The sequence below is a fragment of the Haliaeetus albicilla genome, chromosome 1 (assembly GCF_947461875.1).
Source record: "Haliaeetus albicilla chromosome 1, bHalAlb1.1, whole genome shotgun sequence".
In the NCBI taxonomy this organism is placed as follows: Eukaryota; Metazoa; Chordata; class Aves; order Accipitriformes; family Accipitridae; genus Haliaeetus; species Haliaeetus albicilla.
In genome coordinates, this window is record NC_091483.1 from 42,300,076 (window position 1) to 42,325,246 (window position 25,171).

General features: G+C 38.6%; 1 protein-coding gene across 10 annotated transcripts in view; it reads left to right on the forward strand.

The window, feature by feature from the left end:
- The window catches only part of PALLD (palladin, cytoskeletal associated protein), a 208,325-nt gene that overhangs the window by 115,423 nt on the left and 67,731 nt on the right, over positions 1 to 25,171 (forward strand). The window contains exon 1 of one of the 10 annotated variants that reach the window (XM_069786688.1): positions 23,659 to 23,681. The exons of 7 other annotated variants lie outside the window; for them this stretch is intronic. In XM_069786688.1, the coding sequence (XP_069642789.1) occupies positions 23,665 to 23,681 (17 nt within the window). In that variant the 5' untranslated portion in view covers positions 23,659 to 23,664. Of the gene's footprint in view, positions 1 to 23,658; positions 23,682 to 24,042; positions 24,172 to 25,171 lie in introns of those variants that run through there. 2 more of the 10 variants (XM_069786697.1, XM_069786718.1) reach the window with 2 other exon arrangements.

Below are 25,171 nucleotides of genomic sequence, written 5' to 3' on the forward strand. Positions count from 1 at the left end.
CTTTAAACTTAATCTGATTGCTAGGACTTTAACAACAAGTTCAAATGCTTCCAGAATTAAAACAGTTCTCAAAATAATGGGCCACTTACTACATTTAATATTTTAGTAGCCAGCTTCTCATGAAAAAACTTACTGGTTTGTTAAAGTTATGACCTTGTGGCCTCAAAGTCAGCTTAGGTCTGATATTAACAGTGGTACTTTGCAGAGTACAGGTCTAGCTAGCAAGCACCACACAGAGCAATTACACTATTGAGAAATTACTGGAATTCTCTTCCTTTGTGACAAACTCTGTCTAGCAAAAACTGTCCCAGCATTTGACGTAAAGCAAACGCTTACTGGTCACTGTGAAAGACGTTGCTTGAGAAGAAGTACAGGTTGTTCACGCTGCTTAATGCACACAAAGCATCTTAGGAGGCTGGTCGTGCATCATCTCCTATGTGGTTAGTAAGGGGGGGAGCACTTATAGGGGTTGTTTCAGATTATTGGTCTGCAGAACCCAGGAGCACTTCAGTGTTCAGGTGCCCCTTCAAATCATGCTATGATTTTATCTCATGAGAAGAATCAGGATGCACCATCCTGTCTTCTCAAATTTTATTTCCACATCAAGGAAGCCCAGTTTTCTTGTTTTCCTTTTTCTTTTGATGTCCTTGCAAATCAATGCGATTGATCATTTGATAATTTCTAAGCTAGGGTGCTTATAGCTCCTATTCTTAGAACTCTGAACTGAAAACCAAAATATGAATACAAATAACTTTAGCATAGCTTATATCTCTCCTTCAAATAGTTATGTCAAAAGCCAAAAATACTGCTGAAAATAATGAATTTGTTATCCACATTTTTTTCCATAATGAGGAAAACATCATACTGTATGTTCCTTCAAGAGTATACTCAGGATCTAGGAATATACCCTCTTCATTTAAAGCTCCCTTTCTTTTTGTGAAAAATGTATTAAGCAACTAGGATGGCACTTCCACTGTTTTTGCTTATTGATGCTTACTTTCTAATTAACCTGACATAACCTATACATTCAAAACAAAGCTGGTGCCCATCTTGATTTATTGTGAATGTCTGCTTATATCTTCAAAGCATAAAGATTTAAAGCAAGGCTGCTTGCTTTCTATGGCTATTAAAATATATTGGCAGGAGTTTGAATGTCTTGGGAAGAATCTGACTAATCTGTACCAACCTCTTTTCAGTGAAAGCAGTCATTCACTTTCACCCTCTATCTAGTAGATTATAAAAGCTGGTAGAACTTTTTAGTAAAGAACAATGCCAAATTACTAATTGGTGGAATTGGATAACTAGGGAATAACACAGTTTTTAAAAACCTCCAAATTTTGATTTATTAACACTTTACAAACTAACCTGCAATTTCACATTACAAAGAAATTGTAGATTTTTATTACACATGGCAGTTGTTACCATAACATGCCATGATGATTTTCCTCTCTATGCTTTTGCTGATCATTTCCAGGGCCACAGCAGTCTCACTACCATAACCTGTGTAGCGTTTGATTTATTTTCATGTACTCTTTTACTTTTCCCCCAGACTTGTTCTTTATGCTAGGGATCAAGAAATGGTTCAGACTGATAATTATGAATCTGAGCTCCAGGGGAGTTCAGAGATGGGATTTTGTTTCAGGCCCATCTTCAGCCATATATAATAATGACTAAAATCTCCTTCAGTTCTTTTTCATTGTTTAAAAAAAAAAGCCAGACATTTTGAAACAATGTAGCTCAACCACGAGGTGAGACGAGAGGAGAGCTTCAACTTAACACCAGACAGGCAACTGAAAGTTAAGAGTTGAAGCTCCCAAAGGAAGACTCTAAACAAGACAAGTGTTTGACAGTGTCCTGCAGAATATCAAGACCAACATCACATCAATCTATGTTCTGGACTGAGTATGAAGCAATATCCCTGAAATTTATTTGTGGTGAGAAGAGTTACTCTCATGAACTGGCCCAGCATCATAGTGTAGTCTTAGTATATCCTGAAGATTTCTTTGCCAGGTAGTTGGAATGGCTTGGGGAAGCTCTTGAAAGCCTTTCAAGATAGCTTCCCTTCCCCTGCTCCACTGCAGTGAGACATAACCTGTCTCATGGAAATTCAGCCAGCCAAACTGCTTCACAAATCTCTTGGTCCAGTGACTTGAAGCTGAGATAACTGTGGTTTAAATTTAAGGCAGTTGCACACAAGTAAGATTAGTTGCATGTCTGAGTGATATCTTTTGAGTTGAGATGAGCACTTTCAAACACAATTATATGTTTTAATTCATTAATGTATTCAGTAAGGATGGATTATAGACACAAGAGACTCAGTCATGACACTTTCCAGACAGAGCCTCCTGTTGCTTTATGCAGCTGATATTCCCAGACCTTGAAGTGGAACTGCGGAAGGGCAGACCTGGTGGTGCTGGGTGGGTAGAATGGCAAGCATGTATATCGGGAGGTTTCTCTCTGCCAGTACAGTGAGCAATGCACTCCCAAAGTGAAGGTCATTGCCAGTGAGGAAAGTTTGTTCAAGTAACTGGGGCAGTGCAAATCACCTCTCCCTCCAGTGACAAAAATGCAGAAACCAGGCTGTTTTGCCAAGTTGGAATCTGCTTCTACTCCTTGGACTGCTAGTTGGAAGATTTAAGAGGGAATGGGACCTTTGTGCTGCCCACATTTCTAAAATCCCTCCAATGTCTTGTAGAAACAACAACAAAAAAGTAGTATTTGATAATAGCATAGCAATTTTTTTGGTATCCATACAGAGAAGAATTTGAAAGGTACTTCTTACTGTTGCTGAAGAATGGCAGTCATCCATATTAATTCATGTGAGAAATGATTTATAGAAAACAGTATTGCTTAAATTCATACCTGTCTTCAAATGCTATTCATATCTGTCTCCCACGTGTTATGTATGTGCTGTTGTAATCTTGACGTGCTCTGTTGTTTTCACAAGTTCTTCTGAATTCTCATCAACATCAACATTCATGTAAGCATCTGAAAAAGTTTATCTACCTCTCTGATTTTTATTTGTGAATTCAATACACTATTAGTAACCTCTAATGTTTATTAAGTAAACCATTCTACACTATTTCAGGTGGGACTGCAAGAGCTAATGGAGCATGTGTGCCTTTGCTGTCAGAAGGGCTTATTTTAACTTTGCAGAGTAGGAACAGTGAGAACTTGTATCCACACAGAGAGAAAAAAGGGTAAGAGAAGCAGACTCTAATTCAGAAATGAGCTGGCTTTCTTATTTAGGTGGAGTTCTGTCCTCTTAGTGAAATACCTGTAACCTGCTACTCAGTCAACTTGCTATCCATTGAGTTTCATAGTTTCTTCTAAAAAGCATTTTAGATATTTTCATTATGCATTGTTTGTCCAGTCTTTTTAAGTATGAAAGTTTACGATTTGTGACTCTCTTCATCTGCAGTCTGAGATACCACATGTGCCCTAAGGAGATATGCGGCAGAATTTAGTATCTTCATATTGTTTTCAGTGTGTAGTTTGTTAACTGGCTCATGCCACACCAAGGGCCATATTTTACTGCAAAAAGCATAAACCTGTCTTTCCCAACTCCCATCTTATAACTACTTCCCCTGTGAAGGCACCAGGAATCATGCAGCCACATGGCCAACTGAATTAGATAGCTGATACGGTTGAAAAGTAAGCCCCCCCCAACCCCCACTTTAGTTTTTGAGCCAGATCACTACCCTTTCAGTGTTGCCCCAAATTTAGATCACCTTAAGCTGACAGTGAAACTGCATCCTTTGTGTGGAAGATGGCTTCAGTACACCTTCAATAAAAATCCTTTAAATGTTACTCTTGGTGCAGGGTATTTTAGAGAAGGGGTTGTTGAAATATAAACCTGTATGAAATATGACTGACTGTTCTGTGCAGTGGTACAGAAGGAAACTTTCTTGTAGGAATGGCTCACTAGCAATACTTCATGGTAACATTTATTGTGTTGATTCTGACATGACTCCCTACAGAATAAAAATATTGACATAGATGAATGTCTTGAAAGCTTTCCAAGAATCCTTTAAAACTTTGCACAGTACAAGAAAATGTACCTGAAAATTTAACCAAAATAATATACTGGAAGAAAAGCAATGGGGAAAGAAACAGCTTAGAATTTCCCATTTTATTTTGGGCAGTTGTTTTCTCCCCAATTCATGGATGTTGTCACGCATGTGTTACATTATTATGTGAAGGATTTATTGATCTTCATTAGCAAGCCTGTTTGGACTTATTTGAAAAGTAACATTATTGAACCAATCAGAAATGTTATGCCAGACTTTCAGAGTAGCACAGTCTGTTTTCTGTAGTATGACTATGTCTAACTTCACTTCTTAAAGTTGTTTGTTTTGTAAAGCACTTTCATACTTGGAGAATATTTTTTGAAGTTACACTATTGATATAGATCCACAGAATTCTTTCTTTGCATTTCCAGCTGCTCTATAATAAATTCCATGTGTTTTATCTGTATTTGTATTGATTTTTCAGCTATGCTAGCTTATGTCTGCCTTCTGCCTTACTGACCCTGAAGTCAACCAAAGTGGTGGGTGTACAGCCAATTTCAGATGGCATTTGGTTAGTTTACTCCCTTTTAAAGTAGCTTAGGAAATGTAACTCAAATATTTCTGTTATTTGACAAGCCTGTTTAACTTTTCCAATTTCACCCCCTTTACTCTGAATTTCCTCCCTCTTAATATTTTCCAGTTCTAGAGAAAGAGATTAGACATGTACCTCACCTTTAGCTATTTTCATTGTAATTTTCTTTCTAAATTTCTAGTTTTGTTTGTCCAGCTATGGATTTTTTTTTTTTCTTAATCCTGGGTTTATATATATTTTTGCTTTGTGCTACTGTGCATTTGTCTTTAAAGACATAGTTATATAACCCTGGCACATAGCCTAAACTCATAATTACTTTAAAGGGAATTAGGGTGTGCAAGGAATGCAAGATCAGGCGTTTGGAAAATGGTGCAGTGGAGTCGCTTTTTTTTCCCCTGTACAATGAGTATCGTAAACAATTTCTTGGAAACTTATTTCACTTCTTCTCAGCTAATATGAGTTCCATTAGCATTTCTTGGCCTGAAGCCAGTTGATTCTTTCAGGCTTTGTTGAAGTGTGGGTTGCTTTTTTTTTCCTTTTGTTTGGGTTTGTTGGTTGGGTTTTTTTTTCCTTTTACCAGTTCTCTGTCTGAAATGATTCAGCTGTGATTTAGTGGCTGTTGGGTTTTGGTGGCTTTTTGTCTCCCAGACCAGTGACTAGAATTGCAGTTCATTGTTTCAAAAGTCCAGACCTTTACTTATATGTTGTTTTATTGAAGAATGTAGAGGCTGCTGTCTAGGCAATATCTGATTAAATGATGATAAGAAAGTACATTTAGTGATCAGACTTATCAGGCTTATTTTATTTTGAGAATCACATCCCAGACCATGTATCAAACCATACTATCAATAATACTATTCTGCTGGCAGTATTATTTAGGGCATGTTTTTCTCATAGCTTACTGGGAAATTAAAAAAACCAACACTGTATTACCTTTTACACATACATGGGACTGTTTCCTCACTTCACTGCGTGTTGTATTCTTTGGAATGTGTACTTAAGTAAAGGGAGCTATACAGTATTCCTTAGAAGAGCAAACCAGTAAATAGTGATGCAAATAAATCAGTCAGACAGGCACAGCTTTTTGAAGGTCCTAATAAAATTGAGCTAGTGTAATTACCTAGCTGACTGTGTCCAAAAAAGAACTGCATATTTTTCCCTAGGGTGGGCTGAGGGGGACAAAAGATCCTTAAAGCATAAGACAGAAGATTCAAGGAAAAGAAAGTAACATGATAGTAATGAGATGCTGACTTCCTTGTGTACCAGTGGAAAAGGCCAGCCAGCAATAAGGGAAGGTTGTGTGCAGCAAATAGTTCAGAGGTCAGTAACCATGCTAGACTTTCCTCCTTTGTTCATTGAAAAGGTAAGACTCATTTTGGTGTGGTTTGTTTTCTGTTTCTGGAGTTGTTTAAACAGGTTTGTGTATTTTTTTTTAAGTACAATACTCTTAAGTACTGTGACATACATAAATCACACTTTGTTTTGAAGAAGCAAAGGTATATTGCGACAAACTTCTGAATTAGTCACAGGTGACACCTGTTGTAATCTGAGTAGCAGAGTGAGAATAATCAAACTGGGGAATTAGCCTCTCCAGTTCTACTACCTCTCTAAGAGTTAAAGGCCTGAGGAGCTCCTCCCTTTGGGATATGCCTTATGGGATCCTGAGAAAAGACAGTGGTACAGATGATCAAGTGGCCATGGTTGAGACATCTCTTGGTAGAAATTCGTTCATGTTTGTGCATGGCTTATCCTAAACTGATCCCAGTTGTTCCATTTTTAGAGATGCTGAATGGCTGCTTAAAACTGATTCTGCAAAAATTAATTGAGGGAATTCAGCCTCACGTGTAATGAAACTTTTAGCTGGATTACATCTGGATTGCTGTTCAGTTATTTTACAGCAGCATTCCCCACTAATTCCCCATAATAAAGATTGCATGTACTCAGTGAAGATCTAAAATCTGCTTCTTGCATTATAAATAAAATATTAAAAAAATTATATCATTTTTTATACCATAGTTTAATTCTAGAACATATTTCCAATCAAAATAAATTTCCCACATTCTTCGCATGACTGATACCACTTTTATCTTTAGTACTTTCTCAGGTAACCTTTTCCTTCTGATTTTATAATTTTTATGCATTCACCTTCTCCTCACACATAGATTAGTTTCTTAATGTGGTGTTGCTGCTGCTTGAAATTTAGAAGCCTCTTGGGACAAACCTGAATATTGAGTCTTTCTCTCTAGAGCCCCTTGAACAATTTCTGGGATTGAAATATGAGCTTTTTCATATTCTTCTTCGCAGCAGCAGTTCCATGTAGTTCTTGGCTAGGCAAGGACTGCTGAAGTAAAACCTGCTGCCACCATAATTTTTCTTCTTTGAATCTTCCAGCATGCCCACCTTTTTTAGGGGTATCAGAAAGTTGGCATAGCAGCCACACATCAGCTGGGAGCTCTTCCCCTGTGAGGCTGGAAGAGTGCTGGGTGCTTGTCATGAAGAGATTGAGCCATCCTTCAAAGTGTTTGCCCAGCTATCTATAAATGAATATGGCTAAACTTTTTTCCATGACCACTCTCTTTTTCTGCCCAGTTACTTACATAAATGAATTCTGCAGAGGGTGGTTATTTTACAACCATTGGCTGATTGAGGAAAGGATTTTGGTTATTTTATTTTTAAAGAACAAAACATTTTTAAAATATTTCTACAATAAAAACCACAATATTTAAATAACTTATAGGTATTGCAGTAAATTTAGTGAGAGAGAGAAGTCATGCAAAAAAATCTCATTACACCTATAGACAACTGTTAGTTGGAATGCCTTTTTATTTTATAAGTCTATAAATATTCAGTGAAAGATACTTAAGTTTGTTGCTTTGAACAGGTCATCATAATGGGAGTTAGGTTTAGAAATTCCTATACAAGAAATATTGATTCAGTTTAGAGACAGTGGTATTTTCCTGGGCCCAGATACTCTCAGCTAGTGGTCTTGACAGTATACCTATGAAGTTATAAAGTATTTTCTGTAAGTGCTGATTTCAGTATGTTAAACAACTTATTTTTCCAAAGTCTTCTAGCATAAACATCCTCTAGCAAAATTCTAAATATAAACAATTTCAACAAACACAGTGGAATATCTTAGAGAGAATTAGATACCCTCTCCTTTCTTCCTAAGAAGCTGAAGGAAAGATAGGTTTTACAGAATGGCAGAGTGTAAAGTTGTAGAAAGAACACAGTAGTTCTTTCAGAACAGACTCTCCATAAACTGAACAGACCCTGCAGCAAAATAAACAGTGTTCCATTATACAAGATACCTATAGGGAGTTCTCATTATGCCAAACCCAGAAAAAGATTTACTTTGGATTTGGCAAAGAAGTAATCAAGAATATATTTGGCAATGAATATATTGGAGAACTGTCTTATTCTCCTCCCCTCCACCACCCTTACTGAATTCCTAGTGTTTTGTTTGGGTTTTTTTCCCAGAAAGATTCTGCTGGTTCTGTAAGTTCAAAATAACTATAATAAAATGTTGTAAGCCAGCATGTTTCTGTATATTAACCATAAGGGCTGTGTTTTAACAAAAGGTGTTATTATGTTTCTCCAAATATGAACCATACGTGTTACACAGTATTGTAGCAAAAGCCTTGCTGCAAGTATATTATGTTTTTACTTTAATCCAAATAGAATTTTGAGGGAAAATACACAATCATCAGACATTCTTTATTGGCACACGCCCATTGATGGGGAAAAAGGAGACCAAACTTGCTCTTAGAAGTCCAGTTTTGGTCAGTGAGTATTAGTTTATTGATAGGAACTGTATGTCTGCAATGCAGTCCTTTTCCAGCCAGGAACATATTGCAGTAGCAATACAGAAAAATCCTCCTTTGCTATGGGTTTTGGGGCTATTTTTTTTCTTTTCTTTTTTTTTTGTTTTGCTGGTGGGTTTTTTGTTGTTGTTTTGGTTCTTGTTTGGGGGTTTGGGTTGGTTTTGGTTTTGTTTTCCCCTTTTAATCATACTATATGTAATAAATGGTGCTGAACTGCTTTTGAAATAATTCCTCTGGATAAGTGCAATTGTTGGGCTAGAAGATAAATTTGCTTCAAGAAATTTAAAAGACTCTGCAGTTATCCTTTCTAATCAGAGTAGGCAACATCCATACTGTTGGTATGAGTAGAATTAGTGAATATGCAAATGATCAGTCACCAACTTAGCTGGCAATACCATGAATTAAACTTCCTGTCTCAGAACTGCTGTCTGCTACTGTTGCACTTGCTTTCACAATGGGTGCTTGTAGTAGTCCATGAAACTTTTGGCATCCCATAGATTGTTGCCTAGGTACTGGCCTGCAGTACTGCTCCCTTAGTGTATCGTCTCAAAGGAACTTTTACTTTTAAAAGTTTTGGTTGAGATACAGCATCCCTGACCATGAAGCACTCCTCAGTTAAAACCTCACGTAACAGTCTTTGTCATGCTTCTGGAATACAAATGTTGTGTGTGGTTTAACTTTGCCAGAGAAAGGCCTTTTCATGGCCTAACTAAAACTGTAAAAGGGAAAGTATCCTTTGTTGTTAGGTTGTTTGCACCTATGTGTCATCAGTTAGCAGATGTTATCTGTCCTCTCAGTCCACATTCTTTTAGTCCTTTATAATTTTAAAGCTTAGTTACAAATTCAAGTAGGATCTTAAAAACTAATACAACTGTGTGAAAGCAAAATGTCGTTCATAAGAATTCATATAAGACAAAAAAAAATCAAAATTGTGATTTTTACAGAGCATGGTCTTTTTAAACCATGAAAACCACATACTTACAAAGTTGTTGTACCTAATGAAAATGTATACAGATAATTAGAATTTCAATGCTTTTAAGAAAGTCTGTATATCTACTTCTTCATTGACTTTTCAGAATATTTTATCACAGGCCAGTCCATGATACCTGTTCAACTTTGTTTTTAAAGAGACTTCCAGTTTTGTTTTTATTTAGTTTTCACTTTTAATGATCAAAAATCCTCTTTTAGAGAAGAAAAGGAACTGGAGGATACTTCAGAATTCTTGATATCTGCGGACTGGTATTTCTGTCCTACAACAGAAGTGTGGACATTTTATTACATGTTTTAATTGAGTTTAAAGTGAAAACCACTATGTTTTTAATGGAATTGCATAGGGAGAGGTGTAAGGTTTTAACCCAAACTCAAGATGAAGCAGCAGAAGTTTTGTTTTAATCTATGTTTAATGTATGGTACAATCTTTTTACTGGTTCTTGTCAAGATAATGAAAAAAAAATGAAAAAAAACCCACCCCAAAACCCAAACCAACATTCACTGGAAATTAAATAGCAAAAATGTAGTGATAGCTGTGAAGTAATTTAGAGTAAGAGGTCATATACATCTTAGGGAGGCATCAAAACATGCAGTCATATATGACACTTCACAGATTTTAGAAACTGTTTCAATAATCCTGGTTGAATGAAATGTAGTATTTTAATATTCAGGCTTACTGCAGTATAAACAAGTTTGTCTTAACAGTGCTTTCTTTCTGGAAATGAAGTTTTATGATACCATATTCCTTTGCAGTTTATTTTCATCTCAGCTGAATAGCTGATGTATGCAAAACTTGATGCTTCCCAAAAATACTGGTAAGAAGCCCAGAAAGAGATGTATGGTGCAAACTCTCTCAAAGGATTTCTGTGGAAGTTGAGCATGTAAGACTGGATGAAAACTGAAGTTAAAATTAATTTGGATAAGTTTGTTCATCCATTTCTACCCATACATATCACAAAAAATTACATGGAAAGAAGTTCATAATGTCAAGCCCAAGAAGATAGTTTTATAGTCTCCTATGATTCCCTTTAATCTCTACCCTCTCACCTTCATACAGAATCTCATCTAGTTGCCCTGACATCATCTTGAGCAAATGTTGGGAATGCAGGCGAGACAAACTACTTGCTTTCAGTTCTTATGCCTTGTGTCTGTGATGCAGAACAGGATTTCTAGGAAACTCCTGCTAAGCCAGTAGCAGTCCAGAGTCTAGCATAGAACATCCTACGTGTATGATCCGTGGATTTCTGACCTACTGGAAAAAATCTGGCTGGAATTTCTGATGTCATACTGAGCATGTGCAAAGCTGATTTTTTTTGGTAGGAAGGGGTTTTGTTTGTTTAATTTTAAATAAAAAGCTCATGATCTAGCCAAATATAGGCATAGTTTACTGTAGAGAAAAAAGACTTATTTCTGGCACTAGTAAGATCCTCTGCCAAATAAACTGGTTCTCTACAAAAGTGTTCATGTGCTAGAACACCCTTAAAATGTAAGAAGCACATTCCCCTTTTATTAATTTCAACTTCAAAACTTTAATTTCAAAGGCACCTAACACTTCTTTGTATAAAACTTAAAAAAAAAAAAAAAATAACAAAAATATTCTGATCAGATGTTTGCCATGGATTATTTCAGCACAAATGGAAGTTTTGCAAAGCTGTAAGCAGCTGATTGCAGGTTCTTCTAGCAATGTGCTGTGGATATCTTTAGTAAAAGAGATGCTATGCTTTGAAGAGCATATTACTACTTCCTGACAAACTGAACGCTTTCTCCTGTAACCATGGAAAACACTCTGGTAGGTTTCACATCAACACCTTTGGCATAGGTGAGGGTTGTGCTGATTTAGTGGCTCTTCACTTGCCATAGAGGGAGAGGGCTTGCTGATGTAAGAAGTTTTGATCTGTAAACAAAGTACCATACAATGGTGAAAGAGTTCTCTTAAAAAGCATTTTGATACAATGTGCAGTGTTGGAGTGGTTAATGATCCACGAAGTAAGGAGAAGCACCAGTCAACAGCTTTTCTGTGTATTTTATAACAATTACATTCCTTTTTCTAAGCCAAAACATAGCCATCGCCATTATATAAATGTAAGTCTTTCTTGAGAAGTCTGGTTCTCTTCCTTCATTTCCTGTAGCATTTTAGCTGCAGCTTATTTCAGACTGTTTTCTCTTAAGCTCCCAGAAAATGTAAACAGAGCATAAAAATCGTGTCCACAAGTCTTCACACTAAGTCATTCTGAACTCCCACTAGGAGTACATTACCCATAAGAACAGTTATTGCAAATTACTATTGAAGTTTGGTTGGTTGGTTTTTTTTTTCTTTGAATATGTTGTAATGTCTAGGAAGAAGAAACCTGGTTTCTAAAGGACAAAATTAAGTCTGTAACATGTTGTGCTTTGACAGTCGCAGACTTCACGATGCACGTCTTTTTGTTATACATTATAGTGGGTTTTGATTGCTCAAAAGTTCTGTTCTTCTCCTGAGCATCCAATAAACATGACTCCTACAAAGGAAGAACATCTCACTAGCACAGTGCACCAAGAGAGCTATATAAAAATGATATTGTATTGCTGAGTTAATTTTATTACAGTGCTGCTTTATTCTCTGTGTAGCACTGTCTCATTTGTGGATCTTTTGTTTTGCCCAACAGACTGAGATGAGTTGTACTATGGAATAATATTGCCAAGTTTTCTGTTATACTCAGCTTCAATTTGTCATTTCTTAATTTCATTCTGCTGCTCCTCACTGTAGTCTCTGCTTATTTACTATTTACTACTTGCAGGTATCACTAGTTACCATTTAACAAAGTCATGCGGCATATATTTCCCTCTAAAGCCAGACTGCAAAGTGGTCATCTACTTGCAATTGACAGCAATTTTTGCTTCCATTCTGTGTACTTCCTCCATTTTGACAATAACATGTTGGCAAATGTTTTCCAGATCTAAATACAATACAATGGGGTATGTCAGCTATACATATGGAGAATAGTACTTCTTATTCCCATGAATTTGTGCCCAACTCTCTCATACATGAGCATTGTCTTTGGCTGCTGCTGTAAATATAAGTCAAATGTATGACTTTTAACCACTCATAACTGCATTATATTTCAGAGTAGCTTTCATCCAGGTTTCCCCCAGGATATGTTTTAGTACTTCTGCACTGAAAGTTCTGGCAATACTATTTTGATATGAATGCACATGGTTTTCATTCAGATATATATATACATATATATATAATGTTGCTCACATGGGTCTTTAATCAGAAAAGCATGCATTAAGATTAAATGAGAATTTGATTCCAACAATAAATTTATGTGTAGTAATTAAATATTGTTGCCTAAAGTCTTGATATTAAGCAAACGTTGTTGGTTTCAGTAGAAGATGGTATTTCTTTTAGAGCCCCACTTATATTTAGTTGACAAAAATCTGTGATACTTGGAAAAAAATATGTTTTTTAGATAGGATAGTTACAGCATCATGAAAAGCCTTTCTGCAGAGTTATGTTTAAATATTTAATGCTACGCCGTAAGTTCAGGCATGTAGCGCACGATGCAGTTCTTTTTAGTATCAGCTGTCTGTTTTTCTTATGGTGAAAATGCCAAGATAGAAATGTCTTGTCTCTCTCTTTCTTGTGATTCCATGCAAACATGTTTTATTGGTCAGCTAACCTGTGCAGATTAATTTTAAACTGGGAAATAACCGTTCTTTGCCTGTGTCTGTGTGGCTGCCTATAGGTACCTATATACTTTCATGTGTGCATTCCATATCTTTCCATGAAAGTTCTGGGAGAAATTTGCAGCAAGCAGTACTACCTTGGTTTCAATGGGGGCATGTGTTTCAAGAGTATCTAAAATGTTCAGAAAAAGAAAAATGTATTAAGCCTACAGATTATATATTGGCCAAAACCATTTGGGATGACACTTTGTAATTAGAATATTAAGATCATGAACATAATGTGACATTTTGGAGCAAAAAAACAAATTTTGTAAACAGAAGTAGCACCTCATAAATCTTCTCAAACCATTTGAAAGAACCAATAAGCACCATGTGCATAAGTGAAGTCTAGTTGATACAGTCCACTGGATTTCCAAAGGTTTTCAACACAGTCCATTTTGAAAGGCTTCTGAAGAAACTAAGTAGCCAAGGGATAAAGGCTTGACAAAATAGATCTTCTTGCCCAAATAAAACTAAGTGTTTAAAAGAAAGTAACCAAAAATAGAAGTAAACTGTCATTTCTCAAAAGAGCAGGAGATAACCAGTTGAATTCCACACAGAACTGTGCTGAGCCTGGCACTGTTCAACGTATGTGCCTCTTTTTCCAGATCACTTATGTTTTAAAAAAAAACAAAACAAAGCCCACTTCCTCCAAACAAACAACAAAAAAATGGTGTTCAGGTTTCAGGTGTTTGGGTAGCAGATCTGTAAAGAATTCTTTTTATCAGTTAAGTCAGTGTATATTCTCATACTTTGGCAGGAGATTTGTTCAAGTTCTCGATTAAAATATATTATTAGTAGTATGTGTATCTATACATCCAGAATATGTTAAGTCTGAGAAATATGATTGTGTTATTGAATATGCTTTACAATATTAGTAAATATTTTGGCACATATGTTACAATGGCAGTATTCTTAATTTTTATTACAATTTTATTTTACTGATAAAATGCTGAGGTTTTTTGATTGTTTTCATAATTCCTTTAATAATAGTAACAGATTTTGTAGTTTATGAATTCAGTGTTCCCCAGCAGCAGATTGAAACAGTTGTTGCCGGTACTCTAAACTTAATAAATGGCTGTGCACCGGTACCTAATACCTTCACAGTCAGATGACAAAACTACTCGGGCCCATCAGGTTAATGATGTGATATTTCCTGGCACATTTCTATTCCACTGCTTCTGCAGAGCCTTCTATTTTTTGACTATATAAAACTGCCATAACATTGATGTGGGGCTGGACAGTATGAGTACGCTCTGGCAGGAGTGCAGGCGGCACAGCATACAGTGCGGGTCTCTGAGGGCAGCGCTTCAAGCCCATGAGAAAGACGCTGCTACTGCTCAGTCTAGTTGCAACTGTTGATTTACTGTGTGCAGTGGAGGAGTCTGAGTGAGTGGGTTCACTGCGGGAGGACAAGGAAGGATTCAATTGTACAAGCACAAATTGGCAGCTACCAGAATGAGAAGATGGCATGGGGAGCACATATGCTCTACTTGCTGAAAGATTGCCACTGGGGTCAGTGGTAGCAATTTAACTATGTGACGTATTTAGAGAGAGAAAACCTGTACTTTGAAACCTGTTTGACCAGCCGGAGAGGGGTCTGGAATTGTCATTGAAAATCAGTTGAGTAGTAACTTCCAGATCTCTGGGAGGTCATCTGTTCTGCAAGGGTAGAGGCCTAAGCTTTCATATGCATTTATCTAAGTTTTTAGATAGCTTTCTTGAGAGCATTGCGAGTTCCTCATTCAGCAGAGACATACTCTTATTTGCAGAAGGGAAATATGGCACAAAACCAAAAGAGCAAACACAGAACAGCATCTCAGAGGTTGAAGGATATGTCCTTCTACCCTGAACATATCTGTTATGGTGTCATTCGTTCCATTCAGAAGAACTGATGTCAGATGAAGGGGCCTGGATGGTAACTTGTTAGCAGAATCAGCAGAGAGTTATTTTTCAGTAGCCTGAACACCTGCTGGAGATGATGGAGCTGTTCTGAAATAAACCAGTACTGCTGCAGCCTTCAGCAGTGGGGAGAGTGAGCTCCAGGAGATATCCCATTTAGTTTTAAATTACTATTTGACAATCATATGTCCTTATGACTTTTGTTTAATTTATTCTTAAAGCATTTCTGTATTTTTTATTTTAATTTTAGCATTTTCTTTGTCAGTTATGAATGTTTTAATTACATTCATCTCGAAACAGATAACTTGAAACCAGGAGATTTTTCTGGACATAAATTCTACTAAATTGCTCCTATATATTTCTTATTTTGCTGTAAGTTGTTTGCGTGTTTAGTTTGTTGGTTTGGTTTTTTTTCTGAGGTGGATTTTAGCATGGTAGTTTATGTATGTAATGTAAATATGATGTGGTCGATATTTTTCTTATTCTGCTATTATTATTAAGGTGTTTCCTTAAGTTTTTCTAGTTTGAGAGTTTCTCACAAGTAAACAAACTTGTTCGGGCCTCTGTTGAGGGCAGGAGTGCAATATAAAAATACCAGAGTTGGTTTTCTGTTGAGCTGAAAATACAACTGGCTTAATGTGTTTGGTGCAGCTGAAGGAGCATTATAGGAAGGTGGTTATAAATGCACCTTTGTACTCTCCCTAATTACTTTTTTTCATGCACTTGTGCCCAGGAGCAGTCACTACTGCACACTCTACATCAGTGACTTAACGCAGTGCTCTCTTTATTCCAGTCTGCTACTTTTTTTCTGCTTCACCCGAACATCCAGAGGAGCTTGCAATAATGGAGGAACTTTTAGCATTACTTAAGGACTTCTTTTCACAACTTAATACTAAGGAACCATATTGAGAAATATGGGAATGCTTCCAGACTCCCAAACAGAATTAGAAAGTCAGAAGTTTAGCTACAACTTCTTCTTTAATTTGTTGCAAAATACTGTTTCTTGTCACGCTGCCCTGGAGAGGACTGTCTCACAAGACTTTTACTAATTTTGAATGGTTACTTCGTGAAGGGTATTCCTTTTAAGGAGTCACAGCTCAATAGTTTCCTTAGCCAGATAGAGATATCTCTGCATACTAACTTTGCTTGTTTCAGTTGTCACTGTGGATATACTCACTATGTATTCTCCTGAACTGTTATCATTTTCACGTTTGAATTTAAAGAAAGAAATCAATTCCTGCAGGATTCCTTGATATTCATTTAAAAAATGACTATCACATAAATGCCTGTGATATTCCACTGCAAAAAAGACTAATTTTAAAAGATGTGAACAAAAAATGACCAGCAGGGCTAATTCTTTTATTTAAGTGTTCTTCCTTGCTTGCTGTTGGTCTTACATATACATGTACATTTAGACTATAAATTCTTTCTCACGAAGTACCTGATGCGCTACTAAAACTGAGTATCAAGCAACAGTCGTAACAGTAGGGAGTGTTCTGCTAGCGAGTTTACACTGACTTCCTGCAGGTAGGCCGCTCTTTATAATACTGCTTAAAAGAGTTTCGGGATATTTTGAGAGTAAACCTAGTCTCGCTTTGCTTTCTTCATGTAGCATGTCAGAATGGCCACTTTAAACAAATGGGTAGCACTGTTGAGAGATTCCTTTTGCTCCGCAGAAAGCACCAGTTAAATCCCCAAAGGACAGGCCGCAACCTGCTCTAAAGAACAATGAAAAACATGACAAGAATCCGTGAGTTTTTACACTGGAACTTTATAACTTCGGTTTCCTTTGTCTCGTTGCCAGCGGCTTGTGCGTGCTGCCACGGCAGCTTAAAAAGTGATCCCACTCGGGACGCCCGCCACGGCTTTGCGCGTGTAAAGGTGAGGCTGCTGGAAGGGGACGAGCGGAGGAACCGGAGACAACGGTGTGCCGGCGGTTCTCGAGAGGATCCCGGCCGCCGCGCCCCGGAGAAAGCCCGGCTGCCCGAGGGCGGCCGTGTGAGGAGGACTCGGCCGGGGCCGGGGCCGGGGCCGCCCCGACCCGACCCGCCCCGCCCCGCCGGCGCCCGGGGAAGGTGCTCCTTACATGGGCATGGCCGCGGCCGGCGGCTGCCGCTGCTCGCCCGGGGGCCAGGCGGGGTGGCCCGCTGGAGCCGGGCCGCGGCCCAGCCGGGGGCGGCGCGGCCCGGCCCGGGGCGGGGGGGGGGGGGGGGTCAGCCAGACAAAGAACAGTCCCGGCAACCAAATAAGGAAGTTGGAGCTGGAGGATTTCAGAATAGGAGCGGGGGGGAGATGGCGGGGAAGCAGTCTTTCTGCAGGAAGCTGCTTTCTGTTGTGAACAGCGAAGTGGTAGATGCAGGGGATCAAGGCTCACGAACTTGTCGTTATCCTCCTGTAATCTTCTGCCAGCAAAGCTGAAGAACTCAAGCTGTGTTTGCCATATTTTCTCGTGTTTCTGAAAGCTCTTTATAGAGTTTTGTTTATAAAGGAGGGGTCTTTGGCAGCCCCGTTGGTTAGCAGCCTGAAGATAAATGAGTCTTCCTCTGCCGGGGAAAAAAAAAAATCCCATTGTAGATAATTTCAAGCATTACAAAAACACGTTACGAATTTTTGTCAACTGCAGTGTTCTAATGAAAACTTAGAAACACATCTAGAAAGGGAACACATGCACCCCTGAGAGACTGAGCTGTCTTTGCAGTTGAGAACAGTAGCACAGAAAGAGAGAAAAGAAAGAAAATTGGTACTAAGAAAAACATCCTCACAATTCTGATAGAAAAGCATTTCATAACAAAATGACTTGGTGGAAAAGTATTCCATGATATCAGAAATGCAAGTAAGCTACTGTTTTAAACATAGGTATGGAATTCATGCCCTGCCATGCTAATCCCCAGTGTCTTGGGACCTTTTTTTTTTTTTTTCCTACTTACATGGGCTGAGTTTAAAAGGTCTTATTCCTGGCAGGAAAAGACACAGAACACCATTCACCTTTTCACTTCAGACTTACTCAGAGCAGGAAGAATCAACACAACAGAAACATTCAGTAGATGAAGGAGCAGCTGTGATCTCTGCTGACTGTGTGAAAGCTAGAACAGAGAAAACTAAATAGCTGTGGGCACACACTTCAGCAGTAACGTTTAACATACTGGCCTGGTTTGCTCTGGTTTCAAAACATTAGCAACAGAACGTCTCCTAAATTCACAGCCTTTAGAGCAAACAATTACATGCACTATGAGCTTGACATCCTGATGAAAGAAAGTTAGTTATGCCTTGATCTTGAAATTGTGACCAGATCAGCTCATAAACAGCTACTGAAAAACATTTTAAATGTTGTGGAGAAGCCTGACTCAGAAGAAACAGCTTCTTTATCTTCCTGACAGGCCTCCCAATTACAGCAGCTGTAAGTTACTAAAGTGTACCTAACTGAAAGATACAACACGCTCACTATTACTGTATCAGGAGTATTAAAGAGAATGTAGTGTTGAGATTTGAGTTGGGAACTAGGAAGGACGTATGGGTGGCATTTGAATTGCTGTAACCACCTGTGACTTTATATGAGCTTCCTAACAATTTAAGCATCTGAAGTGTAGGTAGACCTGTCATAGATCCATAGTGATGCTTGCAAATGTGATTTCAATATCACAGCTGAAGAGGGTTATGCCAATTTTACTATAAAGTAAAGAAGAAACAATAGATACAATACTAACAATACCAGAGAGGTGTTTTGGCAAGGTTATTTTGCTCTTGATCTGGATATGTTGATTGAAACAGAAGAAAATTACAGGTATCTTCGTAGTTTGTCTCATTAATAAAAAATAGAGAATCTGAGAAGAATAGTAGAGTGAGGGAGAATGGAAGTGCAAGGAAAAGCTGCAAGAGTTGGGAAACGAATACAGGTCAAAGCCAAATGCAAAGGTTGGGAGAGAAAAGGAATTGGACAAAAACTGAAAAAACAGTTCTCCTGTGTGGTGTTAGTGAAACTGGCAGTTTAACATGGGTCAAAATCCTTTTGAGTCTGAGGAGTGAAGTATTTTCCAGGTTATATTTTGTTATATTTAATGTAGCTGTTTCCAGAGCTCATACACATTGCTGTACCAGTAGTTGTGCAGGCCAGGAAATTCTCTTGGATTACTCATGGTCAAAACAGACTAAGAGTGTGGGTACTGAAGTATCTAGGTACTTTAAGGAAGCCATTGGGATACTTGACTTCTCTATACGCTTGTTGTTCAACCGTCACTGTTCTGGTTCCTTGTTAGAAAGTGCCCATTATAGTACATCCATGTTTTTTCTCCATGCTGTCACAGGGATTACACAGTAAATCTAATCAATATCATTTAAAGAATTTTGTACCCTGAAGACCTTTGCTTTTTTAGTCCAAAAGGTGAAGTAATTAGTACTGTAACAAAGAAGACTTAAGCATGAGTCACTTTACCACCACGTATATACACATGCATGTGTGTATACATATATGTCCATTAAAATGGTAATTGCCTTCTTGTGAAAATTGTCTCAGAAATAGAAACTTCTGATTTTTGTTTTCCTCAATGTATAATTAGAAGTTTGGAAAAAGGTCCTCTTTTCATGTCATTTTTATTGAATCATGTTTTAATAGATCAGAGACTTTGCAGTATGATTTGTTTTCAAATGTTGGCTCTAGCTATGGTTTCCTCTCTGTAAAACACATAACTTTGATAGTGTGTATTGGCATAATTGAAAGTCATGGGGAATGTTTGCTTAAATAATCTTTCTTGTAACAAATGTGATCCTTTATTTTCCAGAATTGCTGAGAAAAACAAAAGCCACAAACAACTTGGTACTCCTAGTTCAGACATTGCGAATTTCACTAACAGGAAATAATACCAAACAAAGCAATTTACAGTTACAACCTCAGTGTCTGCCAACACCAGCAAAGTTGGGTAGTACCGGATGCTTGTAATACGGGATTCAAGAAACTTTTGAAATAGTGCTAAGTGCTTTGGACTGGTACATGTTTGGCAATTGCCATTTCAGAAGTATAGTTAGTCCCTTTTGTTTTCAGGAAAACCTAACTTTGCATTCTGGTCTTTTAAAGAAATCTCAAACTCTCATGCATTCCAAGAAAATCAGTGTCCTGTTCCTGGCTTAGTAATCCACATTCAAAGCTTTTAAATGTTGTCAAGTACAGTATGGGAGGGGATGTAATTTTATGGAGGTTTTTTTGTTTAAAATAAAAATTTGAAAATCCACAATGGTTGGCATGTCAAAGCTCATTTTGCACAGCTAGTGTAAATGGGATGCACTTCCTTTATGTGAGAAAAACAGGGAGGTTGCTGAATTTGACTCCATAAATCACTGACTTCAGTCAGCTGCATATGAATCAGTTTGAAAGCTTGTAAACTCTTTCAGTTCCCTCTTGTCCTTCAGTGTCTATGTTACTGCCATTTCCATCTGAGCTTAATGATGTTTGAACTGTAATATGATGCAAAGCTCCATTGTGGCTAGCCGAATACTATTTGGGTTGATTTAAGAGCATGCCTATATTCCTGAATTAATTTGCAGTTTTTAAGACCAAAGAATATCATGCCATATGTTTCCCCCATGTAGAAAACACCATTTGAATCTCAATCACAACTTCTTCCTAGGCCTCAGAATTTTTTAGGGGTTTTGTTTGTTTATTTGTTTTCTTTTTGAAAGACATCCTGTTTTGATTTAAAGAATTTGAGAGATCCGGTCTTAACTAGCATGATCAGAATTCCACACTCCAGTGTAGCTTTTAATGTCTTTGTTATTCACCAGCTAGGATGCTAAAATTTTGCATATCATAATGCGGAAAAAACAAGTAGGCAAACAGAAGAAAGGAAATAGAAGTGTGTAGTTAGTTGTAGTATAGTAGCACCTGGAAACTAGATGTTGTGGATGACAATGTATGTACACTCTATTAAAATACACTTCCTCCACCGAAGATACACTGCAAGAAAAAAAAGTTGCACTTAAATACTACAAATTATTCTGTAATAGTTTAAGAACTTGACAGACTATCCCAAGAAGTCCATTGCGTTGTTTTAGCTTCATTTGTTTTCTCTCAGATTGCTGAGGATGTAATTACATTGTATAACATTTTGTCTCTGCATTTTCAGCTTCTTTTTTTTTTTCTGAAGTCCCCCTTTTTAATTTTAGTACTTTAAGCAATGTTAATTTCATTTTATTTACAGGGTGGTATAAAAAGTGAATCTTCATTTTGTGAAGATTCTCAAAGTTTGAACGAATGCTAGCAAAAAACCCCTCATACGACTTCAGGCAGTTTGGTGTTTGCCTGTTTTACTAATGGCATTTACCATTACCTCCTTTAGTTCACAGAAATTAATTGTTGGGGGTTTTTACTGCGTTTTTCCAAAACCTGTTTGTTACAATTGTCATTACATTTTAAATATTTCATTTAAATATTAGGACGCCATTGGAGTTGTATGCAATTGTCTTTTTACATGTAAATTAGTTTCCCTCATTTTAGTTCACTAGTCATGCTGTACATATAGTTGGAAACTCCTTAAACTAGAAACAAATGTTTCTGGAGCTGGAATGATAGGCAAAGTTGTTTACAAGAAAGAATCACAGATCATATTTAAGTTTTAAGTTAAGCATATGGTTTTGTTTCCTTTCTCTTTGGATCTTTATCTCACATTGTGCCTCGTGTTTGGTTCCCAGAAGTTGAGCTTCATATTCACTTTCTATGCTCAGTATGCTTGTGGAGTCACAGCAAAGCAAGTGTCTTGAACTGAGCTGATGTGCACAAGCTATGTTTTTGCTTTCACCTTCTACCCGCATGAAGCGAACATCAGCATACAGGCATAGACATAAAATTCTTCTCCAAAATTCTTGGAACATGTGTGCAAAGTATGTGCAATGTAAGAGCTGTGACAGAAGAAAATGTCAGAGAACTCAGTTGTCTTTATTGCAATATTAACTCACTCTGTTATAATCGTATACAAAGGAGAAGGTGCAGTTAGGAGATGTGAAGTCTGGGTACAGTTTTTCTATAATTGGCTTTTCCTACTGTACATCAGTCCATTCTTTGTTGTGTGTGTTAGATTATCTGCAGCTATTACTGGCTTAACTGTGTTCTGCTTGTTAGATAAAATGCTATCCTCAACCAACATACTTACCCAAAATCATATCAAGACCTGATTAGTGGTGAGTGATATCCTATTTATCTTTGTACTGTCTTAATACTATGTGAATGAGCTACCATGCTTCTTCCCCATAGTCATGTACCAGAATTGGAAACAGAGTGCTAGTGCAGTGCCAGTCTTCTCGCTGCCAGGATCTGGCGTGTCACTCTGTGTTCTAGCAGCATTCCTCTGTTCTCCCTATTACATTCTGGAGCTATCGAGTGATGTGGAGTGCGTTCTGAGTCCTAAAGAGGGCTGGGTGGTGAAAAGGGGTGAAGGGGCTTGAGTAAGCAGGGGAAGTTTTGGTGCCACCTTCTTCTGCATCATCCACTGTAGAATGAAATTTCTCAGGTACAGGTCTGTGCTCATCTTGGGGGTTCATACCAGTTGGAGGAAAATAGTTATGATGATGTTCTTGTGTAAACCCAAGAAATTCCAGACATCCAGAGCTGGACTACAATACACATTGATTGGAAAGTGGAGTGGAAAGAAGAAAGAGGAGCACTCCTACTTTCAGCTGCCCTAAAAAGGATGTTTAATAGTAGTGAGATAAAAGCATGTTTGTACACTTCTTTTTGCTGTCCACATTGTAGAAAATTCAAGTGATACCACTGATCACCTCTGTGGACTAAGCATGGATTTGAGAATAGAGGCTTTATAGATGTATCTTTTGAGATTGTTCGTCTTGTTTTAAGCAGATGATTAAGTAGATATTACTAATGATTAATTGCGTTCTGTGATTACTTACAAAACTGATGTTGGCATGTAATCTGTAAGCAAGAACTGGATCCAGACCACGTGGGTTCTAGTAGGAAGGCTATGAACCAACAACAGAAATCTGTTCTTCAGTTTTCATCTCCTTGGGGGGGGGGGGGGAGAAAAAGAAAAAAAAAGAAGTATCTACCTCCAAGTGATGCCCTTAGTGGAATATGCAGTAGTAATTAATGTATTTATAGTAAGTGTTTGACAGTCTGGGTGGTTTTGCATAATGAGACTGCAAAATAGCATGATTTTTGTAACATATAGTAGATGTTCTCTGAACTCTGATCCTATTCTTTGACAGGCGAAGACGATGCAGGAGATTGTTTATAAAACAGGTGACTAAAGCATGCAATAGAGTCATACAGTTTTTCTGAAAAAAGTTTTAAATTCAGTCTAACCTGAGAACTCGGGGACTTGGTAGTGATGAGTAGTGGCATAACTGTTATTTTAAAAGAACAGGAAAGTATTAAAAAGCTTAGAAGAATAACTCGTGACCTCGGTTCTGCAGTTCTACGTTAAAACCTTTAGCATCCCACCCGCTCTGTCATGCGGACGAAAATGATGTGGAAATCGTGGAGACTTTTCCCACGCAGAACAGCTAACGCAAGCTCTCGTGGCAACACGTTTGTGCAGCTGTATGGCAGCATGGAAGAGCCTGGGATGTTACCTCTACTCTCTGGGCAGCTGCAGCCGAAATTTAGCAGAAATTTCTCAAGCTTTTCTACTGGCTAGGGATGCCGGGTTCCCGGAGGTAAGGAAGTGAACTTCCAGCATGGGACCCGAGCCTTTTTTGGCAAAAAAAGCGCGTCAAAAAGTCCCGGTTCTCGCAGCTCCGAGGGGAGAGTAATTAAGACTCAGGCTGCGGCAACAGGGCAAGGCGATCCCGATGGCGATTCGCTGCGGGAAGCCCGCGTTTCCCTGCCGCTCCCAGCAAGCAGCCTGCGGTGACGCCTCTCGCAGGCATCGGGGAGCCCAGGCTGACCGCGGGACTCTTAACGTGAAGCTGCCGGAGTGGGACGCGCCGGCGGAGGCTTCATGAGTCACAGCGCGGTGCCTGCGCCGCCGGGCCCGCCCTATATAGATAGCGCCGAGTACCTGCAGGCGCCGCTCCGCTCCGCCCCGCCGCCGCCGCCGCTGCTGCTGCTCCCGCTCCCGCCGCATCTCCCCCGTCCCCCGCCGCATCTCCCCCGTCCCCCGCCGGGCTCGCGTATGCGGTGACTGCCCTCGTAACCGCCGCCGAGGTAAGATGGCAGGATGCTCTCCTGAGTTCGTACGTGACGTGTTTTCTTCGGACGAGGCGAACGCACGGCAGAAGCGGTGGTGGAAGGCGAGAGGTCGGGGCAAAAGGAACCAATCGTGCTGTAATCGGACCGGGCTGACCGCCTTTCTTTCGAGCGTTGCTTTTTTTGCGCCACCCTTTCTTGCCCTTTTCGTTTGCCACATCGTCTGGTTGCATTCGAGTTTGGCTGATGCACTTTATTTGCCGACCTTGCCCATCTGCTTGGGGTTTCCAAATACAGAAAGGATGCTGTTGTGCGGCAGCGGCTCTGTGTATCTCTGTAGCTCAGGACTTGCTAAATCAGTCGTTAGTTTGTTAGCAAATGGGACAGAGCAGTAAAATGTGCGTGCTTTCGCAGCCTTCTTTGTAGGAGACTTCTGTAGGAACCCGGTGATACTCCTGGGTGAAAAGAGAGTTGGTAATGGGCAGGAGACTTGATGTTTTAGAAAACGTACTGTGGCTTCTTACCAAAGTTAAACCAAACTCAAACAAAATATTGGGGTTTTTTTGTCCTGTGGAATTCATTAGTCTGTAAGGAAGACATATTTGGTGACCTAGCAATGATGTACTCTTGTAGCGAACTTTTTTTGTCGAATGTTTATTGTTGAGTGTTGAAAGGAATTTGGTGTTACTTAGTAACTTTGTAACTTAGAACAGTAATGGCTTTGGAGGTTTTTTTCCTTCTTTTCCAAGTCTGTAGCAGACATTTGTTTAAATTTTAGTAGCAAATAAAAAAAAAAAAAAAAAGTGAAAGTTTCCTGGCAGGAGGTGCATAATTAGAAAGAAGGCTGGGAAAAGTAAAGCTGGCCTTCCTTATAATGATGTGTTTACAGAAAGTTGGAAAGCAGAGATATGCATTGGCTATCAAAGAGAAACCAACGTCTGCTGTTGGAACATTTGGGTCAGCCTTATATTAAGGAATATGGCACTGCAGAGCATACATCTAAAAATAGGAGTGGACA